This window comes from Hirundo rustica, chromosome 4 (genome assembly GCF_015227805.2).
Source record: "Hirundo rustica isolate bHirRus1 chromosome 4, bHirRus1.pri.v3, whole genome shotgun sequence".
NCBI classification, from domain to species: Eukaryota; Metazoa; Chordata; class Aves; order Passeriformes; family Hirundinidae; genus Hirundo; species Hirundo rustica.
In genome coordinates, this window is record NC_053453.1 from 62,362,611 (window position 1) to 62,381,836 (window position 19,226).

A 19,226-nucleotide genomic window follows, 5' to 3' on the forward strand; every position below is an offset into this window, starting at 1 on the left:
GAACCCCTTTTTCTGATGGATCAGGCAGACGTGGGATGTGGGACACACAAGAAGATCAAGGAATGTGTCCCTGAGGTTGGTTTGATGACTGAGCCCTGCAGGCTCACCTGGCAGATGCATTATCAGTGCTGAAGGTGTGATTATCATTAAGTTAAATGAGGTCTCACAGGTGTTTCCATGCTCAGCACTTACCTGTGAAGATAGAGGGCACTGGCAGGTGATTGATTTGGGTTTGGTTTGTTTTGTGGGGGTTTTAATGTGATCTGCTTAGCACAGCTGACTAAAGGGAAATCAACATTTACCACCCAGCAACAGATTATTGTCTCATCTGATTTGTAATCCTTATAATAAATGCAAAAAATTATTCCTGCTGTTGAACTGAATTAATATTGATATGTTCTAATTTATGCCACATTACAGAAACTAAGAGGCCTGTAAGAAAAGGTTTCTCTTTTTTAGTCAAACTGAAGAGTTCACACAAGTTCATGTACTCTCATCACATAAAACAGGACTTGTTTGTAGAAAATAGTGTCTTTTTGCTGGCCAAGGCACACAGGAAAAGATTAATATACCAGATTTACCTGGTTACACGTCAGCTATTTACAAGTAGCAGAAGTTTAAAAATTAATTATGCTAAAATATGCAAATAGAGGATAGACACGCACATTTGTGCACTGTCAGCTGAACAGCCAAACTTTGGGCAACTGTACAAAACCTCACCATGCTTTTCTTCTGCGAAAATAAGTTTGTGATAATACCCTCACTCCCATTTCTAGTCTTAGAGCCACAGTACTGCATGAGTGCAACAGAAATACATCCACAATCTGCCTCATCAATTCAAAAAAAACAACTCTTAAGAAACCCAGCAATACCTGATATATACACACAGCTTTCTCTATTTGCACCAAGTCTGACTCACTTCAAAATCCTGACTGCTTGGCAATTCCAGTTCAAACAGAGAGGCAAAACAATTCTCCACACTTCAAAGGAGGTGCCAGTCAGGCAGCCATGGAATTTGGAATTTTGATCCTGCTCACCCTAACAAAATGAGCCTTCTTGAGATTCAATATGCAAAGGTAATAGCTGATGAAAGCACCCACGCTAACTTGTCCAACATTCCACTACAAATTGCAGCAAGGGAGGGTCACACGAGGATGGAAAGCTCTTCCTTGGTGGGACAACTGCCACATGGTCAAGGGCTGTCACTACTTCTGCCAGAGAGAAAAAAATCCTGCCTGTGGTTAAGCATGGTTTGGCTCCAAAGCCAGCAGGAGCACAAAGAGGATGAATCTGGCCATCCATGTACTCTCCTCCTCCTTCTGACAGGAAAGAAATGCGAGTTCAAAACTCCAAGCCCAAATGAACCTGGCAAGTTTAATGTACAAGCATGGAAATAAAATCAGACCATTCACAGAACAGTTTGTCTTTTACCCAAAAGCTTAAATGCAATGGATTGGTTATTTCAAAAATTTCATTGTGCTCATTCACTCCCCAAACCTTTTGAGACTGCAGCACATAAAACTCAGTGCTCAGTGTCACATTTGGATTGGGAATGCTGCAGGCAGATGATGCGAGCTGGGGTGGGGGCTCTGCCACCAGACCACATCCCAAATGCCCATTTCTGAAAATGTGCATTTCTCAAAAAGCACACTAAATTAATTTCTTCATCATTCTAGGAGAAGGGGCAGTTAGGGCTGACCAAGCTGGCATTCTGTTGGTTTTATCATCTTACAAACCAGGAAGGGCTGGTTTGGGATCCAGGCAAGATTCCCAGCCAGCCCTCACTACGATGAGTTTTACAGTCATCACCACCAACAGCTTTCAGAGTGACTTGTAATTGCAGTGAAAACTCCTATTCACACCTCTTGGAAATATTGGTTTAGGCTGTTCAGCTGAGGATGAGTGAAACAAGCGTGAACTAATGCACATTCCCAACCATTCTCAGCTTTTTACAGGCAAGAATTAACTTTTGCTGTAGGAAATGGAAGTTCTGGAATAGCCACACAAAGCTGTAGACTCAAAATCTGTCCCTGTCTATACTTCTTAGCCTTTCAGCAGTGTTCAGCCACTGCCAGACATAAACCAGTGTTTTACAGGAGGAAGAAAAAGGAGAGGAGCAACAGCATCCAGCTCCTGCCAGACACTCCATGGTCAGACCGCAGAACTAAAAAAAAAAGACGTGATAATACCTAATTTCACAAGGTACAAGAAGGGCACCAACATCACAGTAATAAAAAGGATTTGGGTATTGTCTGTGTCGAAAAGCCAGTGGAAAGGCTCAGGGTTAAACACAGGAAGTACCAAAGGAAATGCGTGTCCCTCTTCCTACAACACGACAGTCTTTCCTCACAAGAACACAGCCTGACATCCATCTTAGTCACTCGTATTATACATCCTACACCTCCAGGTGGTTATAGCTCCTCTGGGAAACACAATTCCTGGGCACTGCAGCTCTCAAGAATGAACAAGCTCTTCACTGGAGTCCTCCGCTCCTGCTGCTGATCACTGATTTTTAGAGACACATTTCATCTCTTTCCCAGGCAAAGCAGGAGCTGAGATGATCAAGCCAAACTCAAACACATAAATTCAAATGGGATTCTAAAGCAATTAATAATAGACAGGGACCTGGTTACACTGCCAGCATTTATGGTTACAGTCTTGCTGCTGTTTATTGCTATAGTTTTACAATGAAAAAAATTTCTTTGGAAGTAACTCAAGGCTAGCAAACACCAAATCACAGGTGGACTTCCAATGACACTTCTTTGGCTGTCTGGAGTCCCTAAAATCAGGTGTAGTTGCTGGAGCTTCTTCTCCATATGTTTTGCATATATCTTATTCCTCCTGGTTTCTCCTCCCCTGTATTCCAGGACAGCAGCCAGACCTTCTGACACTTTCATGATCCAGAATTTTCACCCATGGGACTCTGGTCTGGTTCCTGTATCAGCTCTTTCCTGTCTGAGGGCTGGTCAAGATTAGAATTTGTTAAGAAAGATATAAAGCCAGGAGATTTGCAGGGAAAAAAAAAAAAAACCAAAACAAACAAACAAACAAACAAACAGACAAAAAAAACCAAAACCAAACAAAAAAAACCACACAAAACAAAAAAAAAACAACAACAACAACAAAAAAACAAAACAAAACACCACCACCACAAACTTTTATTGAGTGAAATAACCCTGCTTCTTTCTTCAGCAAGAAAATAATCATGGCAACAAGAAAAAAAACAAATACAACCAAAAAAAGTAACAAAAAGTGCATGTGTTGCAAAAAAAATTTTTTTTTAACTCTTCTGATTTTGCAGTTTAAAATAGCAATTTTTCCTCTTCCTTTTTTCTTTTCCTCCGAGTGCAGCATCAGTCATTAGTTTCTTCTTTAATTTCTGCAAAAAAACCCCAAACAGATTCATAAGATAAGGTGACACAAAATACCTTGAATTCTTCAAATGTTTTATATCTCAAAATTAGATACACACCCCCCACACAGACACCCTTCCAAAGAATATTTATGGCATACGACACCTCTCAACAATTCTAGAGTAAGGTAATCCTCTTTCCAAGATAAAAGCCTGAGAATCCAAACAGAAAACCCTCCCTTCCCGTTCTCCCTTCTTGGTGAAGTTCTGCCTTGAAGAGAGGTGTTTATACCTCTGGAAGTCTTAGAAATAATCAGTTCTGTGTAGCCACACAGCTCACAACAGATGATGTCTGAGGAAACACGGAACTCTGACATATATTTTACCAGCTTCTCTGTCTCCATTTCCAAAAACAGATGGATCTAAGAATTAGGTATAGGATAGGTACAGGAGCATGGAAGCTGTCTCAGGCAGCAGCTTACAATAAAAAATAATGCCACAGTTTTCAACCTGCATTCAGGGGAGCTACTGCTCTCTTGGAACTTTCCTTTCCCCCACCTCCTTCTCCAAGAAAACAATCAGCTGATTACCAACAAGAGTCTCTCCTTTCTTGCTGCTGTTCTCTATGTTCTTTTCTTCAGCAAGTGCTGCCAACTCTGGCTCTGTTTGGTGGTTCTGGAAGGAACTTTGCTCTGGTGGTGTCAGTCCCTTTTGTTTTCCAGTCTGTGGCATGGATTCCAGTACTGTTCCTACTGTTCCATTGGGCACTTGAAGGAGATAGGGCTCTGTGAAGTACTGTCCTCCTGCCGTGCTAGAAAAAGGCATTTGGGAATGCAACTGACTGGAGAAAGGAGCTCCCTGCATGTAGAAATCACTCCAGGCTGGATAGGCAGGGATGTCTGCTGAGGGAAAAGCCATCAAGAAAAGAAGAATAATGAAAACAATGGAAGCACGTCTATGTGCAAGATACGTGTTATGCTTTACTCAGTACAAACACAGCATTGCAGCGCAGCCATCACCACACACATCGAGGATCACTTTGCTCTTTACACTGCAGCATATTTAACCAAATCATGGTTCTTTGGAAGAAAAGCTTATGAAGTCCATAGCATGATTATAATGTATAACAACTCCATGCCACTCAGCACTGATCCTGGTGTACGTAATGATCGTAGATACACCCCCAAATTTTTTTTCCAGTCCCACTTTTCAAGTTAGCTCTGACAGGCACAAGATGGATGCTTAATCTTCACTTTCATTCATAAAAGTAAACCAGGAAGCAGGAATGTTTTGTTAATCAATATCCATAATTCAGCTAAGCTCCTCACTTGTTTATGTACTGATGTAAGACCCACAGGTGTGTCTGCACTTTAGGAATCCTGGAACCTTTTCAGGAAGAAATTCCTCCCTTGTGAGGGTGGTAAAGCACTGGAACTCAGAGGAGTTGTGGCTGCCCCATCCCTGGAAGTCTTCAAGACCAGACTGGATGAGCCTGGTTTAATGGAAGGTGTCCCTGTCCATAGCAGAGGGTTAGAACTGGATGAGCTTTGAGGTCCCTTCCAAACCAAGCCATTCCATCATTCTATGATTCTGTGAACTTGGTCATCCCCACTGCATAACAAAAAAGCCATTCACTGCTGATTGTGCTCTGGACAGAAGTATGGAGTAAGAGAAAATCAACTCTGCCTCTGTTCCTTCAACAACCTTCCAACTTCACCAGCTTGCACTTTTACACACTTCTTGATGCTCATACAGCATGCCCCAAGGAATGCAACACACACTTGGGCATCAGACTAGAAAAACTAATTTGATGCAGTCTGGGACACAGCCCTCTCATTATTTCTGGCACTTCAGACTGAAAAAACACAGAAAATAATAATTATGTCTTGGAACTAGAGAAGGGAGCAGGGCCAAGTGTGTGTTAGATAGCATGGGTGCTGCCAACCTGTCCTGCACAATGTCAGCTGTGAAGAGTGGGGACAGGAGCCAGCTTGCAGCCTGATGTGAGTCAGACTGAGTCAGACTTCCCTCCCTGACAAGGTCCACAGAACTGGTACAAAAAACAGCAGCAGCATGTGTGGGCTGAAACTCTTTGTTCTCTCACGTCATAAGACAAGGGAAGGAGCATTTGGAGCGTGACCTTAACTTAACAAACCTGTCAGTCCAAATGAATTAACTACAAAAGTTTGTCATTTGATTATACTTGGGCTTGAATAATTTCAAAATACAAAGCCCAGACACAAAACAAAGAGATCGACAATGCCATTTTTACCTAGGGTTTGTTTGGTTGGGTTTTTTTTCAAAAAATTATGCTGGAGTGCCTTCATTTCAGTGCTGGTGCAAATTCAAGTCAGAGGAAGAATCTATGTCCATACCCTGTTGGTTCCTGTGTTCTTCTGCACTACCGTAAGATACACAGCATGATTTCAAAGTGGTTTCTGCAGAAGCCATACAGTGAGAAGGCTGTTTTTCCTCACTACCTCCAACTATTCCATCTACTGTGGCAACTCTTCCACTTCGCACCCTTGACTCCCATCACATGCAACAAAAGAATGTTCGTTTACACAGCAGGACCCCTCTGGAAAAGAAAAGTTATTCCTCCAGTCCAGACAGAACCTCTGCACTATCTGACACATTCACATTTAATGTCCTTCCTGATGTATGCAGTCTGGGTTGTAACTTTTGATTCTAATGAACGGGTCACTCAGCACTTTAAAAAAAAAAAAAATCAAGCATACAAGGAAATTAAGTGAGCAGAAGACGTGCACATCTATATAATTGTGCAGGCATGTGGACGTTCCTTCTTTCTGTCACAGTCATCAGTGATCATGCTGAATGTTTCAGGGTGTTATTTAGTTACTCCAGAAGAGTGAGATACCAAAATATTTCAGAAATTTACCTGAATTGCCACTTGGCTGCTGTGGCATGAGCGGTCCCCCCGTGTGGTTTTGTACATAGTCTTGTGTGGCTCCATAGATTATGGCTCCACTGTCACCAGGTAAGTCAGGGAACGCTGGATGGGATTCCAGGGGTGTTGGAGGAGGAAGGTGGTCACTGGAGAACACATTGCTGGCCAGGTGACCTTGGTGACAGAACTGGGAGAGCTGATAGATTCCCCCCTGGCTGCCGTACTGACAGTAGGAGGCCTCCAGGTTGTCTCCAGGCTCCAGCTGCTCCGGGTAAGGGCAGGAAACTGGTGAACTGAAGCTGCAGAGAGCAAGGAGAGAGGCAACCCAGAGATCAAAGAAGAGTCAACAGCTACACCGTCCTGTCCAATTAACAACTCTTTTGTTGCCAAACCTTCCTCCCAAATGCCAGGACAAGGGCAACATAAGCCACCTGAGAGAAGCGCTTTCACAGCAGGGTTCTTGAACAATGGCTATTAGTAGAGATTATTTTCCCACCCTCCAAAGCACGGCCCAAAGCTTGGAACACCCTCACTTTTCACTTGGCAGGCACGAAATTCTGAGAGCACTCTGAGTACAGGCAGGACCTGTCTCACAGCAAGCACCCTGTCCTATTAACATTACACAGATTTTCATACTCCCTTTAAAGGATATTGTCACACGTGCGTCTCACTTTCTGTTAATGCTCCCACCTAACTCCTCACCCACCGTCCCACATTCACCCTCCCAAGGCTTCTCCCAGGGGCTGCTTTTTTAATCTCCCTCTCGTTGCTCCTACCCTTGATTCTGGACGTCCTCGTAAGAGAAGGCTTCCCTGGAGCCATTTTCCTGACCGGCCAAGCCGCATTCGCTGCTGGGCGTGTCCAGCATCAGGGGAACAATGTGGCTGTGGGTGTCGAAGGCCAGGCTGAGCGTCAGGCTGGCCCTGCGGATGGGAGGAGGGCTGGGAAAACCCGGGAAGCACTCCACGCCGCTGGAACTGAAGGGCAGCTGCGGCAGCGCCTTGCTCTGAGCCTGGGCTTCGCAGGGTGCCACCGTTCCTGCCACCGAGGAGGCTGTGAATAAAACAGAGAGGCTGTCTCACTGGGAATCCGCAGGAGCAAGCAGAGGGAATGACAAGAGGAGCAGGAGAGAAAAGCAAGATGCCAGTGAAAGAGTGAACATTAATTGATGGGAATAAAAATAAATGAGTACCAGCGCTGCTGTTGAGAAGCAAAAGGGAGCAGTAGCAAGCTCTCTGGAACACAGGATGATGTTTATTGGTTAAATAAAATTACCTTTGTGATTTCAGTCTCTGCATACTATCTTTATCCAGCTCTCAAGAAGGCAGTCAAATGAAGCAAAGTACTTCTTGGAAAAGAGCCAGGAACAATCCCCCAGTCATCTTCCATTTCTAATGTCCCCTGGGACGAGTGAGCTGCTGCACAGATCACCCTTTCGAAAAAATGAACCGTGCTTTGAAAGAAACAAAGCTGTGCCTTTACAAATCCTCTGTCTAGGCTGCTTTGAAATACATTTTCACTCCTGGTTTGGCCTCTGATGAGTCATGCCAAAACCAAAAATTTAAAAAGTAGAGATGGCAGCTGAAGGTCCTTGGGAAAAAGAAGATGGGAGACGGAAAAGGAAACCAGCACCTTTTGGTTGCTAGAATCTTGTTTGGTGACCTGTCTCCTCAGTCACTGCTGGAAAAGGAGAGAGGAACAGTTTCCTACAGAACAGCCTCTGTGGAAAGAGGACAATAGAGGAAAATAAAGGTCAGAATCACGTATGCTGGTGATCCAGAGTAACAACTATACACGAAGCTCAAGAAGCTTGGGCATGGTGCAAGAAAATGAGTTTCTCTCTTATTATGGCAATTAGCGAATGGTTTCTCTCTTCACAAATGTAGCCATCACATGTGCAGGAAGCTGCAGTGAATTCTCCAGCCCAGCTACACTGAACCAGCACAAGGATAAGGAAGAGAAGAGAAAATATCACCAGCTGCTCAGGTGAAGCTCTCCCAGAGATGGCAGAGCTTTCAGGGAAAGTCTGCAGCTGCACTTCACCCTTGCAGGCATAGAGTAACATCAAATGCACTCCACCAGGTGTGACTCAAAGGCCTTAAACACAAACCTAAACATAAAAATGCCACAACAAGTATTAACAGCCTTTAGAGAATTCTGGAATGCATGTCCAGAGAGCTGATGAGGAGTTTCCACTTCAACATCTTGCAGCACTGTTTCTTGCATTCTCAGTGCGCTGAGCAGTTTTGTTATTGCAGCCTCTTATTGAATCTCCCCACATTCTGGTTTCTTCCAACTCTCTGCAGCCATGGAGAGAAGGAATCACAATGTTTCAATGAAATTTTTTCAAGTTTTCAATAGCCCTGATTTTGGGCTCAGTCAGAATACTGAAGTAAGATCTGGGATGGCAACTCTAAAGCATTCTCATGCCCATGCAGTTCTCAGTGGTTTATTTTTCTTGTTTGAATACACTATTTATTCATGCCAGGTAGCATCTCTGATTACCTGTCACAGTCCAGGTTTTTGGCTTAGCCAGAAATGAAACTGAAGTTCTCTTCTGATTTTTTAAGCCCTTCGTTAGCACTGGCTCCCCTGACCATTGTGCCCCAGAATGTTCACACAAATGTTATGGAACAGCAGCCACGGGGGACACAACTTACCTGAAAAGCAGTTTATATCCAGGTAAATCTCCAGTTAAATAATGACATCAGGATGAGCTGCTCTGCAGATGGCCCTGCTCTTCCTCAGGATGAACACAAGCAGCCCAGGAAATCACTTCTAAACCCACTTTCATACCTACTAAGAATTATTATTTTTTTAAAATATTTGCAATGCTTAGTGCAGATAATCTTTGTGGATCATAGCAATAGCACCCCCAGGCAATGAGACTGAGACAGCACCCTCGATCTCCAAAGAGCTAGTTCAGCCTTTTCTAAAGTCACCTCTGCTTCTCTGTCCTTTCAAAGAGACACTGAAATTGTGCCTTCTAGATAAAGTCACAAATGCTGTAAGACAAAACAATTCCCAGAGAAGTCATATCTGCTGAATCTGACATATCTACAGAAGATTCCAGAGTTGTTCCATGAAGAATTCTGACCCCTGGCTTGAGATAATACTGACATTGTACAATTCTGTGGCTCTTCCTGACACTGACGGAGAGAGAAAGAGCCTCAAAAGGCTTTCCAGTGAGCATGAGAATATAACAGTAGGATTTTTATTTCTTGCTTCCATTACTTCTGGGTTCTCAGTCCATGAGACAACCTTGGCAATTTTTGGAGAGCAATTTAATAATTTACAGCTTCAGATCTCTGAACCAGTCCTGGCACTAAACTTGACTTAATTCTAGAATGGTTGTTCTGTTTCAAGCCTTTGCTGGAGCATCAAGTGGCATCACAAAGCTTTTCATAGATTTGTCCTTGTTTTAAAATTATGAGAAAACATATTTGTTCAAAATTTATTTGAAAGCCAGAGTCCTGTAAGTGAAGTCACAAGAGCTTGTAGTTTATTTAATGGTCTTTGACAGGCCATATCCAACTTCATCCAATTGCTCCCAAGATTTCCATTAGAATCCCATCTCTGCCAGTGAATTTAATCACCTTGCTGTTCGCTTAGGAGTTACCTGCACAGGCTGGGCTCCTGCCAGGGTCCTCAGTAAGGCAGATGCATGAAACAAAGGATTTCCTGCAAAAGCACCAGTGGGGCAGAAAAATCTCTGCCCACAAACCAGAGGCACAGAAAGGAACTTTTCTTTCTAATGGGTTAACTCTAAAGAAAACATAAGCCAATGAATCACAGATATATATATATGTATCAGTAAGAAATCTCAGAAGACTAAGAAAAAGTTCAAATAACTGCCAGTGTCAAAGAAACCCCCATTATTTTCAATCATGCTGTCTACCAAAAGGAAAAAAACAAAACAAAAAAACCCACAAAACAACAACAACAACAACCAACCAACCAAACAAAAAATTCTAAGGTCAAAGCAAGCTCAAAATTGAACTTTTGAGGCCCAAAAGGTTCTTATGGCAAGTAGCGTGGCTACTATATCCAAATCAGAAGCCATAACTGCCAACAAGGTAACACACACCTCAAATACAACTCACTGACATTTTTATTCAGCTTTTTTGGAGAACTGGTAAAAACAGTAGGACATAAAAAAAACCCAAACCCACAAACCAACAGACAGTTGAAAGTACTGCGTAGAACAAGGAAAACCAATGGAAATTGCAGCACCGAACACTCTGCAAAGGACTTGGGTAATAGGTCACACTGTCCTCATGCACTTAAATAATTTTCTTGTCCTGCTGAAAGTGATTAGAAAGGAAAGCAAAGTAATTTTCTTGTCCTGCTGAAAGTGATTAAAAAGGAAAGCACCTGAATAGCCATTCCAGCAGGTCACACTCTGTGGGCCCAACTGCACCACATAATATCAGTCTTTTCCCTCAGAGAGGACACTTGCCCTTTTTCTTCCTTACATATTGCACCAAGAATTCAGATGGGACTTTTCTTTCCTATCAGAAAGAATTGCTTGTGTTTTGTACATGGAGAGCTGCATCCCAGTGTGTAGAGCCCCCCAAAAGAAATGGCTTAATGAAAGCAGAGTACAAGAACACATCCCTGACCAAAACTTTATTTCTCTGACAGACATTATCTAACAGGGAAAATGGCTTCATGCTGACAGAGAGTAAGTTTAGGCTGGATATTAGAAGGAAGTTCTTCCCTGTGAGGCCCTGGCACAGGTTGCCCAGAGAAGCTGTGGCTGCCCCATCCCTGGAAGTCTCCGAGGCATGTTGGATGGGGCTGGGAGCAACCTGGGACAGTGGAAGGTGTCTCTGCCCATGGCAGGGGGATGGAATGAGATGATCTTAAAGGTCCCTTCCAACCCAAACCCGTCTGTTATTTCCCTGATATTCTCCCCTGACTAAATAGTGTGTCTGTAGAGGTTCTTTAGGAACCAGGAGAGGTTCCTAAAGCATAGAAATCAGAGGATTATTTGGCTCGTTTCCTTTAAACAAATTGTTTCACAAAACCTTGGTTTCTATCCGGTGAAATACAGGGCTCAACAGACTACACCACTTAATCACTCTGAAAGCAGTGAATTACTCAAACACTTTGACCATATTTACTCTGTTGCAAGAAGTGGAAAAACTGGAACTAAGTGAATTACAGTCCTATTGGTTAAAAGGTCACTGGATTGACTAAGGGAGCCCTTGCCTTGAGAGGATGACAGGCAAATTTAAATGACAGAAGTATTAGGTTATAAAGAAATTATCTCAATTACATACTTTTAGCAACACATGAAGCATTCTAAGCTTATTGATGCAATCTTAGAGTTGCTTTCCCCCATACCAAAATACCTTTAAGGTAAAAGCACTATTAAAAAAAACCTGAGTAATTCTTAGAAAATGAGTTGCAGGAACTGACCTTAATGCTGATAACTAACTACTGATATATTTAGAATACAACGAGGGGACAGACATAATGGCACGAAACTCCAATGAATTAATTACACTGGGAAGCAGGAAAACACACACAGCAGTACCACACGTCAGCACATCTACTGCTTGGGAAATCCGTCCCTAAGGAAGCGGTGGAGTCCTCATAACTTTGGAAATCTTTTCATATTGTGCCAACTTGGAAACACAAACGCATCTAGGAATCGCTTTAGGGAGCACCCTTGACTCTAGGGAATGCTCTTGGACTGCACACATCAACGATTAGACAAATCCTCTCTCTTTCACTGCCATCAATCTTTTAACACAGCTCAGGTAGAAAACTGGTTGAACAGCACACCCCACTGACTTAAAACTCCACTGCAACAGTGATTAAATCCAGCCCTCTCCTTTGGAACTCAGCTGCTCTCACTTTCTCAAGGTCTTGCACAAAATGCCCTGCCTGGAGAAGCCAAGGAAGCCCCTCTGGATGTTTTAGGGTGTGGAGCACCTAACGGAGACTCTACAACCACCAGCAGTTCACAGAGTACACCTTCCTTATGCAGCTCACTCGGCTCAGGCTGTAAGCAGAATGTTTCCATCTAAACCAGAATATGAGGAGTGTGTATCCACCATGAAGAGCATCAGGACCAGAACAACCCTTCCCTCGTCGTTTACAGCAGCACGACCAGTGTCAAACAGCTGTTATGGAAGAATGCCCTGCTCACTTATCCTTATGAAGTCCTAGTCAGAATTCCTTGCTGGCTGGCTTGTGCTAGGACAGAAACAAGGACTGCAAATCTGTCTCCAGAATTAGCACAGAGGCACCACAGTGCTGGTACATAACTGGTAGAAACTCAATCAGCAGTGAGCTGATATACCTACAATCACAGGATCATTGGAAGAGACCTTAAGGACCATCTCGTTCCATCCCACTGCCATGGACAGGGACACCTTCCACTAGCCCAGACTGCTCAGAGCCCATCCAACATGGACTATGCCATGGATGTGGCATTCACAGCCTCTCTGTGCCAGTGCCTCACCACCCTGACAGGAAAGAATTTCTTCCTTCTAATATCTAACCTAAATTTCCCCTCTTTCAGATTGAAGCTATTCCCTCTTGTCCTACCACTACAGTTCCTGATGAAAAGTCCCTCTGCACCTTCCTTGTAGGACCCTTTAGATACTAGAAGGTTCCTCTGAGGTCTCCACAAAACCTTTTCTCCTTCAGGCAGAACAGCCCCAACTTTCTCAGCCTGTGGAATGACCTGGTATCATTTTTTGCACTGATGGCACAAGGCTCTGACATGGCCTTTCCTAAAACATTTGGGAACCTCCCAGCTCCACCAGCTAATGCTGCAGCTGTGCGAAACACTCATGCTGGTTGGGGTCTCACCTGAGGCACAAGTGGGGGATGCAGGATGTGTGCTGAGCAGGCTGGAGGAGTTCCCAGCTCCAGGGTCTCCAACCAGCACAGCAGGCTGGTCTCCAGCAGCGTCAGGCAATGGAGGCACAGGCAGAGGAGGTGCCCTGCAGCAGACACAGAGGACAAGACAGGGCATTATGACCAAGCAATCTCCTATCCAACAAGGGACAGGTCCTACATCACCAGCAAGTGCAAAGGGAAAGCACTGACTGACTACAAGCACAAGGAATGCTCTATCAAAAGTCTGGGGAAGCAGCCCCGGGTCACTTGTATATGACAGGCAGCAGGAACAGTGCAATTAAGTAAGGTACTCTCCAATCTTTCACTTTAATTTATCCTCTTCCACTTAATTTTTCCTCTTTTCATTTGGTTTTCTTCATAAGAAGACACTCACTCCTGACTGCCATAAATACATCCCTATGGAGATTGATTTCTCTCCTCACACATTCACCATCCCATGAAAGACCATCTATCCTCTTACATATTCCCTTTCCCCCCATTAATGTCCTCTGCTCACTTATGAAAGGTGCTAGCTTGTATTTCTTCAAAGAAGTCCATGACTTTCTAAGACTGACCTAAGCAAGCACCATTTCCATCCCCAAGTGAAAATCCATGGAAATGGAAAACAGTGGCGGGAGAACTGGGTCAAAAGAATCCCCAAGCACACCCGAAGCCCCTGGCTGATGCATTCATAGAAACTAAAAATGAAGGGATAATTCCATAAACTTTTCCATCCCATCCCTTGCTCTCTACATGACTTCAGACAGAGCATTTTCAATGATTAATTTGATTAATCTGTGCTACAGGTTAATGAAACAGACTTTTAGGAGTGCCCACCACAATTTACCCAGAGATCTGACATGCTGCCTAGGTCCGACTCAATGCTCAGCTGTTCACTGTTTAAAGGTAAAGGGGAAATGGCAAAAGAAAATATTTCTTAGGTATCAATTGTGGAAAAATGACAGAGTAAGTTCCTCACCCATGACCCTCTGATGCCAAGGGGACTGACTGAGCTGATGATGCTGGGTATTTTCTGTTGCCTTTCATACTCAACTTCTGCAGTTTCCGCCACTTTGCCCTGCGATTCTGAAACCAGACCTGAAAAATGGTAATAAAAGGAATGCATTCAGGGTAGAAACCATCTACACATGGGGAAACTGGCAACATCCCAGTCCCTGCCCATCCCTTGTCAGCACAGAACCCACAGGCAGCACAGTCCCCCAGCTGGCATTACCAGGATACGCTGTGGTGTCACACCAACCACGGCTGCAATCTCCCTCCTCTTCTCATTGTCAGGATAGTGATCTTCCTGGAACATCTTCTCCAGCTCTTCTAGCTGCTCTAGAAATGATGCATTGTCCAAAGAGAGAAAAAAATGAGAAGTACATAACAAGAAAACAAGATTAACAAGAGAGGGAAACATAAAAAAAACTGAACATTTTTACTATACATGAGTAACAAAAAAGATTTTTTTCTAAATAAATGACAAAAATAAACCAAAATCTTCTTTTGCTGTTTCAAAAGTAAAAGCGCTAGTGATGCTTCAAACGGGAGACACTCAGCAACCTTTACCAGTGGAAGTCTTCACACATCTAATGATGTGAAGTGCAGTGCAATAGCAGTTAGAGCAGATCAGCACAAGGAAGGGACCACCAAGTGCCACCTGCACTGCCAATGTCACTGTGTGCCAGCGTGTGTCCTGGGATCTACCTGCACTATAGAAGGTGCGGGGCTTCTTCTTGACAGGGAAGGATTTTTGTCCCTTGACCACACCACGGCTGCCTCTGGACTCCAGGACTGAAGAGCCCTTGTAGGAATTCTGAGCTGTAGCACTGACTGGAACACCTCTGGATTGGTGAGGGGCCGGGCCGATCTCCTCCTGCCTGCAGGGAGTTCCAGCCATTTCACTGGATGCTTTCTTAGTTTTTTCCTTCTGTGCCTCCATTTCGGTCCCAGCAGGGCAGTAGCACTCCCAGTGCTCCTGTGATCCAGACTGACCCGCGGGCTCCTGCGCTAATCCCACCTTCGCGTCACCGCAGAAATCCGACGGCTGCCCAAACGTCGAGGCAAAGTCGTGCTGGCCATCAAAGACAACGGAGCCTTGGGAAGATGACCCAGCTGCCTGCAGGGTGCTGTATCTCCCATCTTCTTCCACCTTCTTTACAGAGCTGTTCCTATTTTCTATTCCCAAGTCATCCTCAACTTTTTCTTGTCTAGCTGTGCCTGGGAATGCAGGAAGCACACTGCTCCCTGCACTGTGGCCACCAACAGTGTCAGCATCCACCACGAAGGGCTCTGTATTCAGAAGCATGTTCTCCTTCTCATCCTGGCACTCTACAAGACAAAAATAGGGAAAAAAATCCCCAAACCCCACCCCACATTGCCTAAGCTGGATGTTCCTGGAGTTCCAGTTATGGGGGAAGGAAAAGCCCACACAACGAAACCCAACAGTGACAAGAACCAGGGAGCTCAAAATAAAGACAGGTGCAATATGGTCAACATGGAGGTGTTCAAACACGGGATGAGAAAAGCCTCATTTTAAAATCAAACTGTAAACTACAGAAGAGGGTAATTCCAGACACAGAGAATAAAGGGAAGCTTGCATATTACAAATACAGGAGTGGGAAAACAGCCCTAGGGATACCACAGGTCTCTGGAATAAGCAACAGAACAGAAATCAGTGACCTGGCAAGATCCTGTCACCCTATTAAAAAGAAAGAAGCAAATTTCTCGTCTACTTTGTCAGCAGGGATTACCTGACAAACGTCATCACCTTTCTACTTTTATAGAGTTCTGTCATACCAAAGCTGGCCAAGCAAAAAAACCACTGACGGTACAAACTTCTAATAACTGCTTTAAATTATTTCTCTGCAGCATCAGCCACACGTCTGAATAACAGACATACAAGATGGGGAGTGAAATAGGGGGAAAAGGGGAAAATTAGGGACAGAAGTCTAACTAAGTTTAACAAAAAACACAAACTGTTTTACAATAAGAGAGACTGAATAGTACAAGACAGGTCAGAAATAACACAGCAAGAGAAATAATTAAAATAGGCAACAAAATAATACAAAAACCTTATATTTTCCCAGCTGGCACACAAATAAAAAGTTCCAAAAATCTCCCAAGTGGCTCGGAACATGTAAGTCAGTGTGATTTCTGCTACTTGAAATTTTTTAAAAAGTGATTATTTCATAAGAATAGGAAGTAGAATAATAAACCCAAACCCATGTGTTTGCCTCAGTCTAGAGAGAAGAAAGTTTGAGCAGACTGTTGGCAGCATTTCAATAGCATGTCACAACAGAGAAACTTGATTTCTTAGCTTATTTTTTTTTTTAGTTTGATTTTTTGGGGGAAAAGGTAAAATAATTTCATTTCACTGTGCTCTACTTTGTATATATATTAGTGCAATGCCAAAATAAATTATTTGCTTCTGTCTCAATGTCTTTTTCTGAAACAACTGTTAATCAAGGAGGAGCCTCACAATTCCAAGCAGAATTCATAGAAGTCTGAAGGGATGGCAGGCTGCTCCAAGAGCATCTAATTTGCTTTTTACAGGATTAAGAGAACCAAATTAGTTTTGCAGGGGAAAGAAACAGAAGCAGGAAACTATGCAGCTATAATATTTTGATCATGTTAAGCAGCAACAAGTTTCCACTGCAGTTAGATGAAACATCCTGATGGGGAGGGTCAAGAACTCAATGAGGCACAAGATGTCTCTGGTCTGTATAATTCCTTTTTCCACCATCCTCCTGGTTGCATCTGAGCTTGTCTCAGTCATTATGTGGGAGGGGAAAAAAAAAAAAAAAAAAAAAAAAAAAAAAAAAAAAAAAAAAAAAAAAAAAAAAAAGTAATTTCACATGTTTTGAGCAGGGTTTTTACTTGTTTCTATACAAACCCCAGTATGTGTTTACATCACAAAATAAGTGCCCAAGTCTTATGCGAGTACCTTGTATCTTTAGCAGAAATGGACACCTGGGAGTTTAATATTCTTTACAGAAATAGTCCCCCAAGTGAAAGTAAGCTGCTGTGTTTTATTTCTAGAACAGATAGCAAAGACCTCACAACCATTTGGGACTGCCAAGGAAAAGAGCAGAAATGAAAACCAAGTTTGGAGAGAAAGATGGGTCTCCCTGGTAACAAAGAAGAAGGTATAAAACCACTCCTTTCTCCCATCATTCATAGACCAGACTGAACATCACTTTGTCCCACTTTCAGACAAACAGAATGTTAAGCAGAAGGGACTTTAACCAAGTGAGAACATCAGGAATAGCTAGTTTGGAACAACTGCACTTGCAGGAAGCCAAAACCCCCTTTTCCATCTTACAGCCACCTCCTTAGACATTCCTCAGAACAAGCCAACCACCTGAACTGCAAGGTTTTTAGGGCTGTTTGGGGCATTTGCTACAAAGCCACCTGAACACACACACACGGCAGGTGGAAAGAAACGGCCCCGGAGGTCCCGCCACACGAGGAGGAGGAAAACCGGACAGCGGAGGAAGGTGCAAATGAGAAACCCCGAGGCAGCGGAACCCCTCGGTGTGACACAAAGGAAAAACCCCCTGCCCCTACCCTCGGCCAGGTGCTTTTACAAGCCAGAGGACACGAGGGCCGGGGAATCCATCCTTCCCAGCCGCGGGGCCAGGACACGGCGGGGCCGAGGGAGGCTAATGAGCGCCCAGATAACATGGCTAAGGAGCGATTATCCTCCCCCGGGGCTGCTCATTAGGCTCATTGCCGGGTGCCTCCCCCCGGTCATTAACGCGAGGCGGCATCGCTCATCGTCCTGCCCTCATCCGTACCCTTACCACAGCCCATTCCCGGCTCTCCGGCCGCCCGCTGCTCCTCGCCCGCCCCGTCCATGCCGGCTCCGTGGCGGGCCCGCTCCGGCCCGGCCCGGCCCGGTTAATGCCCCGCCCGGCGGCGCGTCCTGCCCGGCCCCGGCCGCCTCATCAAGGGCACCTGCGGCGGGGAGGCCGCCCTACTCCCGCACGAGGGGAACGGGAGCGTTCCAGGCTCGGTGAGGAGAGTTGGAAGAACGCTCCCCGTGAGAGGCTGGTGAAAACACAGCCGTGTGAACGTCGGTGTTGCAAAAGTCGCCCACCCGTGGATGAGGGGAGCCTCGTTGTCTGCACTGCTAGACCCACTCCTGGGCTCCTCAGTACGAGAAGGACAAAGGAGCTACTGGAGAGGGTCCGGCAGAGGGAAACAAAGATGATGAGGGGTCTGGAATGTTACAAGGGGAGACTGCAGGGGCAGGGTATGTTCTGGCTGCGGAAGACTGAGAGGGGATCTCATAATCCATATAAATATCTTTAGAGGGATGGCATGAGGATGGTGCTAGACTCTTCAGTGGTGGCCAATGACAGGATGAGGAGCAATGGCCATGAATTTAAACGCAAAACGTCCTTCATCCTCCTCCTGTTTATTTGCTCACCATCATATTGCGGGCGCAGCACCTTCTCCTCCTGAGAGTTTACTCAAACCTCCTGTCTTTCTTTCAAAGTTCACTTTTAGCTTCTAATGCCTTGCTTCTACACATGCTTTCACCGGAGAGTCATTTCATCAGGTTAAATGAGTGTAAGCCAAAACATCTGTGCCAACATTTTGGAGCCAGTATAATTGGTCTAACAGTGCACCTGCTTTAGCCATCAGCTGCAAGAAATTTGGCCTAAAATGGCACATAATTTGTTAACAGCATTCAGCTGACAAGACACAGCTATCTTGGAGGGTCATGGGACCTCTTCAATATTAGAGAAAGTGCAAATATAAAAATCACTATCTCCTTTAAAAGTTGTTTCTAAGCAAAGTTAGAACTGAACTCTGGTTCTAATGTCACTTTTTTTTGGTGCAAATAGTAAGAACTGTGGAGAATGCTTTCATTTATTTCCCTTGAGGAGGGACCAACCCAGGTCTCCAGCACTAGGGGTTTTTTTGAGCCATATATACATGTGTGTGCGTGTTCTTTTGTCCAGATACATTTTGTATCAGTTTCCGAAGGTTCCTGGAGAAGATAAAGTGGCACCTCTCACGGAGTCTTTGGGAGTAGCGGGAAGGTGTTGGGATTTGCATGACATTCCCTGTGCTTCTGTTTAATACTAATTTTTT

General features: G+C 44.3%; 1 protein-coding gene across 8 annotated transcripts; it reads right to left on the reverse strand.

Moving 5' to 3' along the window:
- Positions 1-1,164: 1,164 nt before the first annotated feature.
- Positions 1,165-18,010, reverse strand: NOBOX (NOBOX oogenesis homeobox). 8 transcript variants are annotated; one of them, XM_040061390.2, is made up of 9 exons: positions 17,927-18,010; positions 14,829-15,452; positions 14,353-14,459; positions 14,098-14,216; positions 13,089-13,222; positions 7,037-7,313; positions 6,252-6,559; positions 3,947-4,254; positions 1,165-3,379 (listed from the first exon to the last, which is right to left on the reverse strand). In XM_040061390.2, exons 1-9 carry the CDS (start codon positions 17,979-17,981, stop codon positions 3,281-3,283), a joined length of 2,031 nt encoding a protein of 676 aa, XP_039917324.1. In that variant the 5' UTR covers positions 17,982-18,010; the 3' UTR covers positions 1,165-3,280. The 8 variants fall into 8 exon arrangements, with proteins under 8 accessions (XP_039917324.1, XP_039917323.1, XP_039917322.1 ...); XM_040061389.2 differs by having other exon boundaries at positions 3,947-4,251; positions 17,921-17,988; XM_040061388.2 differs by having other exon boundaries at positions 17,921-17,988.
- Positions 18,011-19,226: the final 1,216 nt, after the last annotated feature.

What these genes read in the sequence shown, in the direction of transcription:
- NOBOX (XM_040061388.2), bottom strand. Translation starts at nt 17,981, where the DNA reads ATGGACGGGGCGGGCGAGGAGCAGCGGGCGGCCGGAGAGCCGGGAATG. An exon ending in GAGGACGTCCAGAATCAAGG is followed by an intron (nt 6,560 to 7,036) that starts GTAGGAGCAACG and finishes TGCTCTCTGCAG; the next exon opens with CTTCAGTTCACCAGTTTCCT. An exon ending in GCAAGAAAGGAGAGACTCTT is followed by an intron (nt 3,380 to 3,946) that starts GTTGGTAATCAG and finishes GTTTTTTTGCAG; the next exon opens with AAATTAAAGAAGAAACTAAT.